Source organism: Camelus dromedarius, chromosome X, assembly GCF_036321535.1.
Source record: "Camelus dromedarius isolate mCamDro1 chromosome X, mCamDro1.pat, whole genome shotgun sequence".
Lineage (NCBI taxonomy): Eukaryota > Metazoa > Chordata > Mammalia > Artiodactyla > Camelidae > Camelus > Camelus dromedarius.
The window spans coordinates 4,712,833-4,728,996 of NC_087472.1; the positions used below are offsets into that span (position 1 = coordinate 4,712,833).

The window sequence follows — 16,164 nt, forward strand, 5'->3', positions numbered from 1 at the left end:
GTCACGGCTCTGGAACAGGTACTATTACCTAGTCATCAACGCAAGGGATCCGCAACTCCCCTGCCACTGCTCAGCCTCTTCAGGAAAAGGTAAGTCTTTCGAACAGACCGTCTCCGAAGTCAGGCTGGCTGGCGAGGAGCCCCCGAGGGAAGGTGTGTTGCTCTCTGCCCCTTCACGGTCACCAGGAGGCAGGTCCCCTCCAGCATCTTTGCTGGGACTGCAGCCTTTGTGTGCCAGGGTGGCTGAGGACCTTCCTGGATGAGGACAAAGGGGTCCAACCACCCCGCAACAGAGGGACCCTAAGAACGCAAATCGGCCCCGCGCGGGAATCCTGGGGGCCCCCGGACGGGGCTGTCAGGCTGAGCAGTCCCCGGCCCCCACCTCCTCAGCGAACTCGGGGGGTCAGAGGCTAGGTCTGAGAGACGCAGTCTCAGGAGGGCAGAGGGTGGCTCCCAGATCCTGTCAGGAGTCCAGGTGAGGACACAGGAGCCTGAGGACCCCAGGGAATCCACCTCCGGCACCCCCACCCGCCCCCGACAGCCCTGGGAGACTCCAGGGCACTGGGTCCGGATGTCACGTGCACTGATGCCCCACCCTTGCGAGGTGAGAGAGGTGAGCGCCTGGGTGAGGGAGGCCGGCTTCAGGTCTGCACTGGGAAGGAGCCCAGCGCTGCCAGGAGTCAAGGTAAAACCGTGTGAGGGGACTTGGGGGGCGGGGGCAGGCATCCAGGTCGGTTTTGCGGTCACCCCTGGGAGACCCCAGGCAGGGTTGCGAGGATCAGATCCCCACCCCCTCATCCCCACTCCCCTCTCGGGGGTCCTGCCTGGGGAGGGTCTGAGTACAATGGGATCAAACTCAGGTGGGCAGAGGGAGGGGCCCAGGCCCAGCCTGGAGCCCAGGTGGGGAGCAGAGGGAGGGCTGCGGGATCCCCGGGGAATCCATCTCAGCCCCTGGCGTCCACAGTCCTGGGAAGCCCTGGGCCTGGTGGCCTGATGTGCGTCCACAGACTCCCCTGGGGGTGTCAGGGCAGTGAGGGCCTTGGTGTGAGGGTGTGGGCTCGGGTCAACAAGGGGGCGTCCCAGGACCCGCCAGGGCTGAAGCTGAGGACGCTGAGGGAGGACAGAAGGAGCCCCACAGATCCCCGCCCCTGCTGTCAGCCCTGGGAGGGCCTGGGTGGGATGAGCACTCGTGGGGTCCTGACTTCCTGACATCCGGGTCTCGGAGGGACTGGGGTCCTGGGATGAGGGGCGGGGCCTCGGGTGGTCCAAGGGGAGGCCAGTGCTGCCTGAGTGAAAGTGAGGACCCTGAGGGAGAACAGGGGATCCCGCACCCCGGGACAGTGTTGGTCCTTGGAGACCTTAGGGCAGGGTGACCAGCGGCGGCATTTCCTGACATCCGGGTCTCACAGGGTCTGGGGTCCTGGGATGAGGGGTGGGGCTTCGAGGGTTCCAAGGGGAGGCTACATACCGCCTGAGTCAAAGTGAGGACCCCGAGGGAGAACGGATGGATCCTGCACCCCGGGACAGTGTTGGACCTTGGAGGCCTTGGGGCAGGGTGACCACCGGTGGCATTTCCTGACATCCGGGTCTCAGAGGGACTGGGGTCCTGATATGACGGGCGGGGCCTCGGGTTGCCAGAAGGTAGACCACATGCTGCCTGAGTCAAAGTGAGGACCCTGAGGGAGGAAGGAAGGGCCCCGGAACCCAGAAAACAGACCATCCACAGACAGGGAACCTTACTATCAGCTGCCCGGAGGCCCGAGGGCAGGACAGGCCCACGTGTCGTGTCATGACTGCGGCACCCTGGTCTCAGAGAGACCGGGGACTTTGTGTGAGATGGGGGGACCCTCAGATATTCAGAGGAGAGAATCCGATGTCCCACTGGGAGTGAAGGTGACGACTGCGAGCGAGCAGTGAGGGACCCTGGACCCTAAAACATAATGAGTCCTGGGAAGCCATAGGTCGGAATAACCAGAGGCGGCATTTCCTGACATCCGGGTCTCACAGGGACTGGGGTCCTGGGATGAGGGGCGGGGCCACGGGTGGGCAGAGGGGAGACGACATGCCGCCTGAGTGACGACGCTGAGGGAGAACTGAGGGGACCCGGGACCCAGAAGATAGGCCACCCCACAGAAAGGCGCCCTTGCTATCAGCTGTCCGGAGGCCCGAGGGGAGGACAGGCCCACGAGGTTTGTCCTGACTTCCGCATCGGGGTCTCAGAGAGACTGGGGACATAGTGAAAGGGAGGCGGGGATCTCAGGGAGGCGGGGATCTCAGGTCTGCGGAGGCGAGAATCTCAGGTCCCCCTGGGAGTGAAGGTGACGACTGCGAGCGAGCAGTGAGGGAACCTGGACCCTAAAACATAATGAGTCCTGGGAAGCCATAGGTCGGAATAACCAGAGGCGGCATTTCCTGACATCCGGGTCTCACAGGGACTGGGGACATAGAGAAAGGGAGGCGGGGGGCTCAGGTCTGCGGAGGAGAGAATCTCAGGGCCGCCTGGGAGTGAAGGTGACGACCGCGAGTTAGCACTCAGGGACCCTGCACCCCAGAAGAGAGTCAGTCCTGGGAGGCCATAGGGCGGGAGGACCTCAGGCAGCAGTTCCTGAAATGCGGGTCTCAGAGGGACTGGCGTCCTGGTATGACGGGCGGGGCCTCAGGTGGGCTGAGAGGGGAATCTCAACTCCTGCCAAGAGTCAAGGTGAGGACCCCGAGGGAGGAGTGAGGGGACCCGAGACCCCAGAACAGGGGGACGCAACCGATCCTGCCCCTGCTGGCAGCCCTGGGGGGCCCCCAGGCAGGATGAGCACACGTGGTGTGTCCTGACTTCCGCATCCAGGTCTCAGAGAGACCTCGGACTGATTATAAGGAGGGCCCCTCAGGTGGTTGGAGAGCCGAATCCCAGGTCCCGCTTGGAGTCACGGTGAGGACCCTGAGCTAGCGCGGAGAGGACCTCCCGTGCTAGAAGAGTGGGAACCTGCCAGAGCCCAGGCCTCCTGCCACCACGCGGGTCCAGGGCTGTACCACAGTGTAGACCCGAGGTCTCCCCTCCTTTCTCTTCCAGGGGCTCCAGACACCGGGAGGTGAAGGCCTAGGTCTGAGACACGTGTCCTCGGGTCACAGAGCACAGGAGGCCGGCAGTGCCGGGTGAGGTGTGGGCCCTGAGTGTGTACCCGGGGGCTCCCGGAACAGACGGGAACCCACAAGGCCAACGTCCACTCCACACACCCCCTGTCGCCCCCAGAACCTCGGGCTGGTGCCGGCAGCACCCTGAGGAGTTGCCTCACTTCCCCCGTCAGGTTCACAGACGACCGTCCACCAGGAGGAGAGCCCCTGTGAGGCCGAGGGCACCCCTGAAGAGGAGACCTGTAAGTCGCCTTTGTCAGAGCCCCTCAGGGTGGGTTTCTCAGCCCAGCCTGCTGACACACCCTCTCTCCCCCAGGCCCTTGGGTCTCCATTTGTCACCCCTTCCCTCGCTCCTCTCGGCTGCCCGACACCACTCATCGTGCCCCCCGTTGAGATGAGTGAGCTCCGCAAGGCTGCGGAAGACCTTCAGGACCCCAGAGACTCCCGGGGCCTCATGGATGTTCAGCAGATGGAGGCTGAGCAGGAGGGGGGCGCATCCCCCTGGTCCTCCTCCTCCTCAGTCTCCTCTTCCTACTCTGCCTGTGCCGTGTCCCTGCTCCATGATGCACAGCCTTCGATGGTGACTGACCTGGTGGGCTTCCTGCTCCTCAAGTATCACAGGAAGCAGCCGACCACCAGGGCAGAAATGCTGAGTATCTTCCTCAGAGAATACCAGCACCATTTCCCTGCGGTCTTCAGCCAGGCCTCTGAGTACATGCAGCTGGTCTTTGGGGTGGATGTGAAGGAGGTGGATCCCGGGGGCCACTGGTATGTCCTGGTCCCCACCCTGGGCCTCACCTGTGATGGGATGCTGGGCGATGGGCAGAGCATGCCCAAGAACGGCCTCCTGGTGATGCTCCTTTGCATGATCCACCTGGAGGGAGAGCGCCTCCCTGAGGAGGAGGTGTGGGGAGCACTGAGCAAGCTGGGGCTGCGTGCTGGGAGGGAGCACTTCATCTACGGGGAGCCCAGGGAGCTCATCACCAAAGCGTGGGTGCAGGAGGGGTACCTGGAGTACCGGCAGGTGGCCGACAGCGATCCCGCTCGCTTCGAGTTCCTGTGGGGCCCCCGGGCCCACGCGGAGATCAGCAAGTTGCAAGTCCTGGAGCATGTACACAGGGCCAGTAGACGGGGTCCCAGTTCCTTCCCATCCCTGTCAGATGAGGCTGCTAGCGATGAGGAAGAGGAGGCCTGAGCCAGACTTGCAGCCGGGCTCCTCCAGGCCCCTGTCCACCAGCAGCTTCTCCTGCCGGGCAGGAAGGGAGTCCATCCTTCACTCTGTGTTTGCAGAGCGAGCGGTCAGCCTTGGAAGGAGTGAGGGCCCGGGCCAGCTCGGGGGGCACGGCGTACAGCATCTCTGGGCTCCTCCCGTCCTTTATGGTGACGTGGAAATTGATCTTTGTTTCCTGTAGGTGTTTTTCAGTGCTGTTCCTGTTAATAGAAGATTTAATAAGCTTCAGTATCTAACTTTGTGAATGACATTGATCACAACGTGTGTGTGCTTATCCAGTTCAAACACAACAGTTTTCCTCTTCTGTAAAGGAGACTGAAATCTGTCTCTCTTTTTTTTTTTTTCCTGTCATCCTGGATGACATAATATGGAATTGCAATTAGAATTGTTTGGGAAATGTGAGAGTAATTAGCAATAATATAGATGAGGGAAGATTTAGAACAATAAAAGTAAAAATATTAACTCGCTTCTTATCCCTTCTTGTTTGTCATTTTATACGTGTAATATCCCTATGTTTAATTGGATTTCCACGGGTTATTTAAGAAAGTAGGAGAAAATCAGTCTGAATCAATAGGATCCCCGCTCACCGTCTCACTTCATCCGCACACATTCACCGAGCCTCTGCTCTTCTCTTTGGGAAGCTGGGGTTGGGGGCGGGGGTCCTTCTGTGGGAGGTGATGGTAATGAAGCTGGGTGGTGGCGGCAGGCAGACGTGCAGACGGCACTTTTAGTGGTGAGAGGAACGTGTCAGGTGGGAGGTTGCTGTGAGCAGTCCCTCTGGGATCGTGGATACATCTCCTGGGCGAGAGGGGAAGATGCACTTTGTTCAGGGATGCTTAGAGACCTGGTTATCCTGCCTGAGCTGCTAGGACACTCAGAATGCTCCGAATGCAGGGAGGAGTGGCGTTTGATGTGGCTCCCAGTGTACTCCGTCCTGGCGTATATAGTTGAAGAGCTTTGGTAACCGCCCCAAACGCGGGGTAGGATTTACTGGGGTGTGTTCTTGGAAACGGTCTGCTGGACACTTACACTGATGGCTCAGCTCCCCTCGATGGTCAGACTCCAAAGCCATAGGTGCGGAATGGTCCTGGAATTCGCAGGGAGGGAACGCCCGCCGAGGCTGAATACAAAACAGCTCAGAATCCTCCTTGGAGATGAAAGATGGTTCTTGGTGGGTATTCTAGCCTGATTTGCAAAGAGAAACTAGTTAACCGTCCTTCCTCTGTGTCTAGTCTGCTGCCTGCCGCACAGGAAGGTCCTGGCTTTCAGGGTCCCTGATGCCACCTGAGCAGGTGCTCGGGCACTTCCGGTCCCGTGGAGGGCTGCTGAGTTTCCGAGGCTGAGCCTGTGTCCTGGCTTCAGGGCCAGAGAGCACGTTGCCAGCCCGCCGGCCTTGTGGGCGTTACTGCAGAGGGCAGGGCAGGAACGTGCTGTGGAGTAAGCCAGAAAGAGAAAGAAAAATACCATATGAGGTTGCTCGTATATGGAATCTAAAAAAAGAACATAAATTCAAAACAGAAACAGACTCATAGACATAGAATACATACTTGTGGTTGCCAAGGGGGCGGGGGGTGGGAAGGGACAGACTGGGATTTCAAAATTTGTAGATCTTGACAGGCATATATAGCATAGATAAACAAGATTATACTGTATAGCACAGGGAAATATATGCAAGATCTTGTGGCAGCTCACAGCGAAAAAAAAATGTGACAATGAATATATGTATGTTCATGTATAACTGAAAAATTGTGCTCTACACTGGAATTTGACACAATATTGTAAAATGACTAGAACTCAATAAAAAATATGGAAAAATTCCCAAACAATTAACAAAAGGACAATAAGAATCTACTGATTGATAACCTCTTTAATTGTGCAAGAACTAAATACTCCAATCATAGACATAGACTGGCTGAATGGCTACAAAAGAAGGCTCATGTATATATGCTGCCTACAAGAGGCTCAACTGAGATCTAAAGACATACATAGATTAAAAGTGAGGGGATTGAAAATGTTATTCCATGCAAATGGAAATAAAAACTAAGCCAGGGTAGCAATACTTGTATCAGACAAAACAGAATTTAAAACAAAGACTGTAACAAGACACAAAGAATTACAAAGTGATGAAGGGATCCATCCAAAAAGAAGATATAATATTATAAGTATATGTGCACCCAACACAGGAGCACCTAAATACAGAAAGCAAGTATTAACAGACATGAAGAGAAAAATCGGCAGTAACACAATAATGGTAGGAGACTGGAACACCCCACTTCTATGAATGAATCGATCATCCAGACAAAAAAATCCATGTGGAAACACTGGCCTTAATGACACTTCAGACCTGATGGACTTTATATATCTATGTTATAAATAACTGTATGTGTATTTACACACACACACACACACACACACAGACACACACACACACTTCATCCCAAAGCAGCAGAATAGATATTCTTTCAAAGTGTGCATGGAACATTCCCAGGATACATTACAAGCTAGATCACAAAAAAAGTCTCAGCAAACTTAAGAAGATTGAAATCACATCAAGCAACTTTTCCCATCACAGTTCTTTGAGACTAGAAGTCATATACAAATAAACCCCTGCAAAACCCACAGACTGGTGGAGGCTAAACAATATGCTATTGAACAGCCAGTGGGTCACTGAAGAAATCAGAGAGGAAATCAAAAATACCTGGAGGTAAATGAAAATGAAAACACAACCATCCAAAATCTATGGGACTGTAAGAGCAGACGCAGCTTTTGCAAGCATGTTCATAACAATACACTTCTAAGGTAGATGGGTTAATGAAGTTGCCATCTGCTGTAACTTGCAGTGTGGAGAGTGAAAGATTTCGAACCTTTGAGTGACTTTTTTCTATTCTCTGATAGACATCTCTGGTGTATACTGGGCAAGACATAGATTGTCAGAAATCGTTCGAGTCTGGGGCACTTTTGTCTTACTGAGAAATAATTGACATACCTTACCATCACCCTTCTAAAGTGTACAGTTCAGAGCGGCTTTTAGGAACTGCACACATTTTTGTATCCATCACTGCTATCTAATTCCAGAACATTTTCATCATTCCGATTTGACTCTATAAATTTTACAAAAATCTTAGAGAACCAAAATCACAAAGATTTTCTCTTATGGTTTCTTCTATAAGCATTCTAGTTTTCATCCATACAGTTAAGCCTATCTTCATTTTTGAGGTGTGGGTTGAGATCTCTGGTTTTTGTTTCTCAGTGTTTTACACACACACACACACACACACACACACAGACATACGTACACACACATCTCACACACACACACACACACACACATACATGTCCAATTATTCTAGCATAATTGGATTGCTTTGCAACTTTTGTTAGGTCTATTCTGGACTTTCTGTTATGTTCATTTGGCCCATTTGACTGGCCCTTTGCTAATAACACTAGGGACTGGCCAAGTATGGCTAATAGTCCAAACTCCTTCTGCCACCTATTTCTGTAAGCAAAGTTCATATTGGAACACAGCAATGCCTCTTCATTTACACGTTACCTATGCCTGTTTCTGCACTACAACAGCAGAGTTGAATAGTTGCAACAGAAGCTATATGACACACAAAATCTACCAAAACCACATGAAAAGATTGCACCCCCTGTTATGTAGTAAAGTCTTGACATTAAATTGTGTGGGACCTTTGATACTGATACTCTCTTTTCATAGTTGTTTAGACTATTCTAGTTCTTTGACTTTACATAAAGACGTTACTCATAATACATTTGGGAATCAGACATTTATATTTAGAAAAAAATCCTGCTGGAATTTAAAAAATATACTGTGGTAAAATTCATACAAAATTAACCCATTTAAAGTGAACACTTCAGTGGCATTTAGTTGTGCAACCAAGACATCTACCCATTTCCAAAACATTCCCATCACCCCAAATGGAAAATTCTTGCCCATTAAGCAGCTTCTCCCTGTCCCAAGCCCCTGGCAACTAGTAATCTAACTTCTGTCTCCATGGATTTCTCTAGTTTCAATATTTCGTACACATGGAATCATACAATATATGACCTTTTGTGTCTGCTTTATTTCACTTGGTATCATGTTTTTGAGGATATGACCATATCATAGCATATACCAGACTTCATTCCTTTTTATGGCTGGATATGATTCCACGGTACGTATGTATCTATATACACATACATATACATACATACATATAGATAGATATATAGCTATAGCTATAGATATAGATACATGACACAATTTGTTTAATCATTCCTCCACTGATGGACTTTTGGGCTGTTTCCACTTCTTGGCTCTTGTGAAGAGTTGCAATGAGCATGCGTGTACACGTACTTGTTTGAGTATCTAGTTTCAAGCCTTTTTGGTAGATACCTAAGAATGGAATTAAGGGGTCATATGTTCATTTCTACGTTTAGCTTTTGAAGAACTACCAAACTGTTTTCTTCCTGCTGGGATTTTCCTTGTGATCGTGATGATTCTATAGAACAACGTGAGGATAATTAACATCGTGACAATATTGACTCATGATTCATGAAAACCACACATCTCTCTATTTATCTCTTTCTTGATGACTTTCATCAGTGTTTTGTGGTGTTCAGCATACATATCTCACACATATTTTGTTGGACTTATACTAAGGATTTCGTTCCACGTTTCTTAGTTCTTAGTTATAAGTGACATTGATCTTTTTTTCCAATTTTCAATTTTAAGAACAATGATAGTGTACAAAAATATATAATTAATATTTCTGTATTGTTCTCATGTCCAGTGACCTTGCTAAACGCACTTAGGAATTTTCTAGGCAGATGTTGATGTCATTTTCTAATAGGGACTGTTTTGTTTTTCCTTCTCCTATCTGTTTATCTTTTTTTTTCTTATACCTGCTTCATTACATTGGTCTAGACTTCCATGTCTTCTATGCCTCGAAAGAATTTGCTTAAGAATGTACACCCTGGGCTTTTGTAAGTCTTAGAAGGAAGTCATTCAGGCTTTTACTATTAAGTATGAGGTTAGCTGTAGGATTCGTTGTTTGTGTGTTTGTTTTGGTATTTGAATCAAGGCGTGAAAGCTGTATAAACATCCAGGCCAAAGTCACTCACACAGAAAAAGACCCAAATCAAATGAAAAACATAGTCAACATAGCAGTGAAATAAACAGACAGTCTGTCTTAGTCTGTTTGGGCTGCTGTGACAAATTATCATAGACTGCAGACCTTATAAAAGATAGGAATTTCTTTCTCACCGTCCTCGGGCTGGAAGTCCAAGTTCAGGGTGCCAGCATGGTTGGGTGAGGTCCCTCTTCAGGGTAATACACTTTTCCTGGTATCTCCCGTGACAGAAAGGGTGAGGGACCTCTCTGAGTCCCTTTGATAAGGCACTAATCCCTTTCAGGAGGGTTCTTCCTTTGTGAAATTAATACTTCTCAAAGCTCAAAGGTCACACATCCTAGTACGATCACATCAGGCGTTAGAATTTTAGCATATGAATTCAGAGGGACATAAGACAGACCAGAGCACAGGCTGTGTTCAAGACGTAAACATTGAACATTATAAAAATACTTCCATGTGTAAATCCCTGTGTTAACAAATCCGCAGAGAAAAAAAGTTTTGATCAGGTCAACGGAGACAGAAAAGCCTTTGAAAGATATTCAGCACAAGTTCATGGTAGGAACTTTAGCAAGGTAAGATTGGAAGGTAAATTTCCTTTCCTACAGTTGGCAGCAAGCATACAGAAATGTGAAATGTTAGAAGCATTCTTGTCATGAACAGGTCCTAAAAAGATGTGATCACCTCCGATTTCTGAAGCTGCCCTGAAACGGAAAGCCAGAGCTATGGATATCAAAATAAATAAGAAATACATATATTGAAAAGAAAGAATGAATGTTCCTCGTCACAACATGATGACGTATCTAAGCAGATTCAAAGGAATGGGCCCATGGAAGAGTCAAATGAATATGAGGTTTCAGAGGAATAGTGGATGGAAGATCACCACAGCAAAACCAAGAGCCTTGCCATACAAAAGCAATGACTATTTAGAACATGTAACAGAAAAATACCTCAATTTATAACTGCAATAAAAGTTAAATGTTACCTAAAAAGAAGCCTAACAAATATGTATACAAGGTCTTGACGGAGGCGTTATACAAGTTTCCTGGTAGATTCAGGCTGAAGAGCTCCCCAAAAGAGCAGTATGCCATATCCACTGATGGGGAATAAACTATTGTGACCGTATCAATTCCCCTTTTTCTTTTCTTTCTCTTTCTCTCTTTCTTTTCTTTTTTCTGTCTTTTTCCCCCCACAGATTTAGTGCTATAAGTTTATCTGCCAAGATGACAGTCAATCTTGAGATTTTGTCTTCCGTTTCCAAAATCAACCCCGGAAAAAATTACACGGGAGAATGAAATTAAGTGTGTGTGTGTGTGTGTGTGTGTGTGTCTGTGTGTGTCTGTGTGTGTGTGTGTGTGTGTGTGTCTGTGTGTGTTGGATAAAAGCAGATGGCAGGATGGGTAAGAGGAAAAGTTTAAACTTCTACCCTTGTTTCACTGTGAAAATTGGGAGAGAGCTCAGCATCTCTGGCCACAGAGGCCAGAAGCCATGGGGAAATATCAGGGCAGTGTGAAGGATGGGATGATTAAGGGCAGCGGAATTTGTGCTAATAACCACCTGAAATCACCTTAGTGGATGAGGCCTGTCCTTTTCAAAATTGACCATTTAAATAGCAGAGGAAGTCTGGACAAGAAACAAGAGTATGGAGCATCGGAGTGAATCAGGCAGCCTAAGAGTGGCTATGCTTTCCGGAAACTTGGTGAGATGTAAAATGTATTTCTGACTCTGAATGAGGCTTCAGAGAATGAAAATCAGTGCTCTGAACTATGAAATGTTAGATAACCTCGAAAGAGCAGGACGTCCCCAAGTCCGGCTGCTCAGCCGCTGCCTTTTAGAGGGAAACGTTTCCGCAGTCTGGCTGGCTGGTGCTTCTTCTCTGACCCTCCGCGGCGGTCAGGGGCGCTGCAGCTCCCCACCCAGCATGGAGTCTAGGACTCAGAGTCATTTTCTGCAAGGGGTGCATCTGAGACACAAGCTCAGAGCTGACAGGGAGGGAGCCGGCCCAACCAGCATTTCATCAAGGACCCAGGAGCCAAGTTAGGAACTTCAGGAGCGAGTAATGGGGAGGGGCATCTTCCCCAGGGGGTCCGAGGAATCCAGCCTGGACCTGATTTCAGCCCTGGGAGACCCCGAGGCATGGCGTCTGGATGTGATGTGCCCTGACTTCTGCCTGGGAGGTCTGAGAAAGGTACGGGCCTGGGTCTGGGAGGAGGCTCCAGACTGGCACAGAGGAAGCCCAGCCCTACAGGGAGTCAAGGTAGGGGCCTGAGGGAGGACGAAGGCCCCACAGGATCCGTCTCCGCCCTAGGGGATCCTGGCCAGGCTTCTCGGGGGACTAGGAGGAGGAGGGCCTGGTTCTCAGGGAAGGCAATTCAAGTGGGCAGAGGGAGGGCCCAGGGCCTGATAGGACCCAAGGTGAGCATGCAGATGGAGAAATGAGGGCGTGGGGTGGGGTGACCCAGAGAAACCTGCCCTGCTGAAAGCCCTAGGAGGCACATGGCAGCGAGCCCTGACTTCCGCATCCGGGTCTCAGAGGGAGGGGGGACTTAATTTAGAGAGGGGGACCTCAAGGGGGCAGAGCGGAGACTCGCAAGTCCTGCCAGGAGTCAAGGTGAGCACTCTGAGGGAGGACTGCGGTGACCCTGGACCCCAGAACAGAGTCTGTCCTGGGAGGCCATAGGGTGGAATGACCACAGGCACATTTCCTGACGTCCGGGCTCTCAGAGGCACTGGGGACCTGGTATGAGGGGCGGGGCCTCAGGTGGGCAGAGGAGAGACTACAAGCCACCGGAGTCAAAGTGAGGACCCCGAGGGAGGACGGAGAGGACCCAGAACCCCCGAAAAGAGGCCATCCCACAGAAAGGAGCCCCTGCTCTCAGCCATCCAGAGTCCCGAGGGCAGGACAGGCCCACGTGGTGTGTCCTGACTGCGGCACCCTGGTCTCAGAGAGACCGGGGACTTAGTGTAAGTTCGGGGAGGGGGGGGCTCAGAGAGGGAGAATCCCAGTTTCCGCCTGGCGTCAAGGTGAGGACCCAGAGGGAGGACTGCGGTGACCCTGGACCCCAGAACAGAGTCGGTCCCGGGAGGTCGTAGAGCGGGATCACCTCGGGCAGCGTTTCCTCACATCCGGGTCCGCGTCTCAGAGCGAGCGGGGACCTGGTATGAGGGGCGGGGCCTCGGGTGCGCTGAGGGCAGAAACCCAGTTCCTGGCGGGAGTCACAATGAGGAACCTCAGGGAGGACTGCCGAGACCCTGGACACCGGAAGAGAGGGGACCCCACGATTTCTACCTCGGCAGGCCCCGGGTGGACGAGCACATGGCAGCGTGCCGGGACTTCCGCATCCGGGCCTCGGAGGGACTGGGGCGCTGGTATGGGGGGCGAAGCCTCAGGTCGGGAATGCGGAGCTGAGGGCCTGTCAGGACAGTAAGCAAGGACTGTGAGGGAGGACTGCGGGACCCTGGACCCCAGAACAGAGTCGGTCCTGGAAGGTCATAGGGCGGGATCACCCCAGGCCGCATTTCCTGACATCAGGGTCTCGGAGAGACTGGGGTCCTGGTTTGAGGGGCGGGGCCTCAGGTGGGCCGAGGTGAGAATCCCAGTTCCTGCCGGGCATCAAAGTGGGGACCCGGAGGGAGGACTGAGGGGACCCTGGACCCCACAACGGAGTCTGTCCTGGGAGGCAGTAGGGTGGAATGACCACAGTCGCATTTCCCTGAACATCCCGTACTCAGAGAGACTGGGGACCTGTATGAGGGGCGGGGCCTCAAGTGGGCTGAGCGGGGAATCCCGGTTCCTGGCGGGAGTCACAGTGAGGACCCTGAGGGAGGACCGAGGCCCAGGACTCCAGAAGAGAGGGGACCCCAAGATATCTACCCCATCAGTCAGCCCTTGGAGGCCCCGGGCGGACGAGCACATGGCAGCGTGCCCTGACTTCCACAACTGGGCCTCAGAGGGACTGGGGACTGGGGACTGGGGCGCTGGTACGAGGAGCGAAGCCTCAGGTCGGAAATGCGAAGCTGAGGACCTGTCAGGACAGAACGCGAGGACTGTGAGGGAGGACTGCGGTAACCTTGGACCCTAGAACAGAGTCGGTCCTGGGACGTCATAGGTCGGGATCACCTTTGGCAGCATTTCTTGACATCCAGGCTTCAGAGAAACTGGACCAGATTTCAGGGGCGGGGCCTCAGGTGAGCTGAGGGGGGAATCCCAGTTCCTGCCGAGAGTCAAGGTGAGGACGCGGAGGGAGGACTCAGGGGACCCTGGATCCCAGAAAAGAGTCAGTCCTGGGAGGTCATAGGGCAGGATGACCACAGGTGACATTTCCTGACATCCCAGTCTCTTAGAGAGTAGGGTCCTGGTATGAGGGGCGGGGCCTGCAGTGGGCAGAGGGGAGACTACATGCCGCCTGACTCAAATTGAGGTCCCTGAGGGAAGAGGGAGGGGACCCAAGACCCCAGAAAAGAGGCCATTCCACATAAATGTGCCCCTGCTGTCAGCCGTCTTGAGGGCCCAGGGCGGGATGAGCCCAATCGGAGTGTCCTGACTTCCGCAACTCGGTCAGAGAGACTCGGGACATAGTGTAAGGGGGGGTGGGGGAGGTCCTAGGTCTGTGGAAAAGAGAATCTGAGGTGCCAGTGGGAGTGAAGGAGACGACCGCGAGGGAGCACTGAGGGACCCTGGACCCCAGAACAGAGTCAGTCCTGGGAGGCCATAGGGCGGGATGACCTCAGGCAGCAGTTCCTGAAATGCGGGTCACAGAGGGACTGGCGTCCTGGTATGACGGGCGGGGCCTCAGGTGGGCTGAGAGGGGAATCCCAGGTCCTGCCAGGAGTCAAGGTGAGGACCCGAGGGAGGAGTAAGGGGACCCGAGACCCCAGAACAGAGGGGATGCAACTGATCCTGCCCCTGCTGTCAGCCCTGGGAGGCCCCCAGGCAGGATGAACACACATGGTGTGTCCTGACTTACGCATCCAGGGCTGAGAGAGGCCGGGGACTTGCTATAAGGAGCGGCCCTCAGGTCCTTGGAGAGCAGAATCCCAGGTCCCGCTTGGAGTCCCGGTGAGGACCCTGAGCTAGCGCGGAGAGGACCTCCCGTGCTAGAAGAGTGGGAACCTGCCAGAGCCCAGGCCTCCTGCCACCACGCGGGTCCAGGGCTGTGCCACCGTGTAGACCCGAGGTCTCCCCTCCTTTCTCTCCCAGTGGCTCCAGACACCGGGAGGTGAAGGCCTAGGTCTGAGACACGTGTCCTCGGGTCACAGAGCACAGGAGGCCGGCAGTGCCGGGTGAGGTGTGGGCCCTGAGTGTGTACCCGGGGGCTCCCGGAACAGAGGGGACCCTACAAGGCCAACATCCACTTCACACACCCCCTGTCGCCCCCAGAACCTCAGGCTATGCCGGCTGCACCCTGAGGAGTTGCCTCACTTCCCCCGTCAGGTTCACAGGCAACCGTCCACCAGGAGGAGAGCCCCTGTGAGGCCGAGGGCACCCCTGAAGAGGAGACCAGTAAGTCGCCTTTGTCAGAGCCCCTCAGGGTGGGTTTCTCAGCCCGAGCCACCGGCATTCCCTTTCTTCCCCAGGCCCGTGGGTCCCCATCTGTCATCCCTGCCTCCACTCCTGTCGGCGCGGACACCAGTCGTCATGACTGGGGTTCAGATGAGTGACCTCCACCAGACTGAAGCCGACTTTCAGGACCCAAGAGAGGCTGAGGATGTGGTGGTTGCGCAGCAGATTGGGGCTGAGGAGGTGGCGGATGCATCCCCCATGTCTCCCTCCTCCTCCTCCTCCGTCCTGTTCCTGGACACCCTGGAGGAGGTGGATGATTCTGGGACACCCAGTGCCCCGCAGAGCCCACGGGGTGTCTGCTCCTTCCCCACTGCTGACGATGCCGCCCCTCCATGGAGCCAGTCGGAAGACAGCACCTCCAGCAGCCAAGATGAGGAGAGGCCCAGCACCGGCCAGGACCCCGCAGATGCCGAGTCCTCACACCCAGACCCACTCCATTTGAAGGTGGCTGAACTGGTGAGCTTCCTGCTCCTCAAGTACCGCTCAAAGGAGCCGACCACAAAGGAAGACATGCTGAATGCGGTCCTCAGAGATGACCAGGACCACTTCCCTGCGGTCTTGAACCAAGCCTCTGAGTGTGTGCAGCTGGCCTTTGGGGTGGATGTGAAGGAGGTGGACCCCAGGGAGCACTCGTATGTCCTGGTCCCCACCCTGGGCCTCACCTGTGACGGGATGCTGGGCGATGGGCAGAGCATGCCCAAGAACGGCCTCCTGGTGATGCTCCTGGGTGTGATCCTCCTGGAGGGAGAGTGCGCCACTGAGGAGAAGATGTGGGAAGCACTGAGTGTCATGGGGGTGTATCCCGGGAGGGAGCACTGCATCAACGGGGAGCCCAGGGAGCTCGTCACCAACGTGTGGGTGCGGGAGGGGTACGTGGAGTACCGGCAGGTGCCCAACAGCGATCCCCCTCTCTACGAGCTCCTGTGGGGGCCACGGGCCCACGCGGAGACCAGCAAGCTGCAAGTCCTGGAACATTTCCTCAGGATCAATAGAAGGGGTCCCAGTTCTTTCCCGTCCCTGTCTGAAGAGCGAGTGAGTGATGAGGAAGAGGGGGCCTGAGCCAGACTTGCAGCCGGGCTCCTTCCAGGCCCCTGTCCGGCAGCTTCTCCTGTCGGG

At 53.6% G+C, this 16,164-nt stretch overlaps 2 protein-coding genes across 2 annotated transcripts; both read left to right on the forward strand.

The window, feature by feature from the left end:
- Nucleotides 1-1,979: 1,979 nt before the first annotated feature.
- Nucleotides 1,980-4,466, forward strand: LOC105106000 (melanoma-associated antigen 10). Its single transcript, XM_064482715.1, has 4 exons — nt 1,980-2,188; nt 3,064-3,146; nt 3,299-3,367; nt 3,442-4,466. Exon 4 carries the CDS (start codon nt 3,520-3,522, stop codon nt 4,318-4,320), a length of 801 nt encoding a protein of 266 aa, XP_064338785.1. The 5' UTR covers nt 1,980-2,188; nt 3,064-3,146; nt 3,299-3,367; nt 3,442-3,519; the 3' UTR covers nt 4,321-4,466.
- A 10,657-nt stretch (nt 4,467-15,123) lies between these two features.
- LOC135320193 (melanoma-associated antigen 8-like) lies at nt 15,124-16,107 on the forward strand. The gene has a single exon (XM_064482897.1). The coding sequence runs from the start codon at nt 15,124-15,126 to the stop codon at nt 16,105-16,107; it is 984 nt and encodes a 327-aa protein (XP_064338967.1).
- Nucleotides 16,108-16,164: the final 57 nt, after the last annotated feature.

Excerpts from the sequence above, each read along its gene's own strand:
- LOC105106000 (XM_064482715.1), top strand. The coding sequence starts at position 3,520 with ATGAGTGAGCTCCGCAAGGCTGCGGAAGACCTTCAGGACCCCAGAGAC.
- LOC135320193 (XM_064482897.1), top strand. The coding sequence starts at position 15,124 with ATGACTGGGGTTCAGATGAGTGACCTCCACCAGACTGAAGCCGACTTT.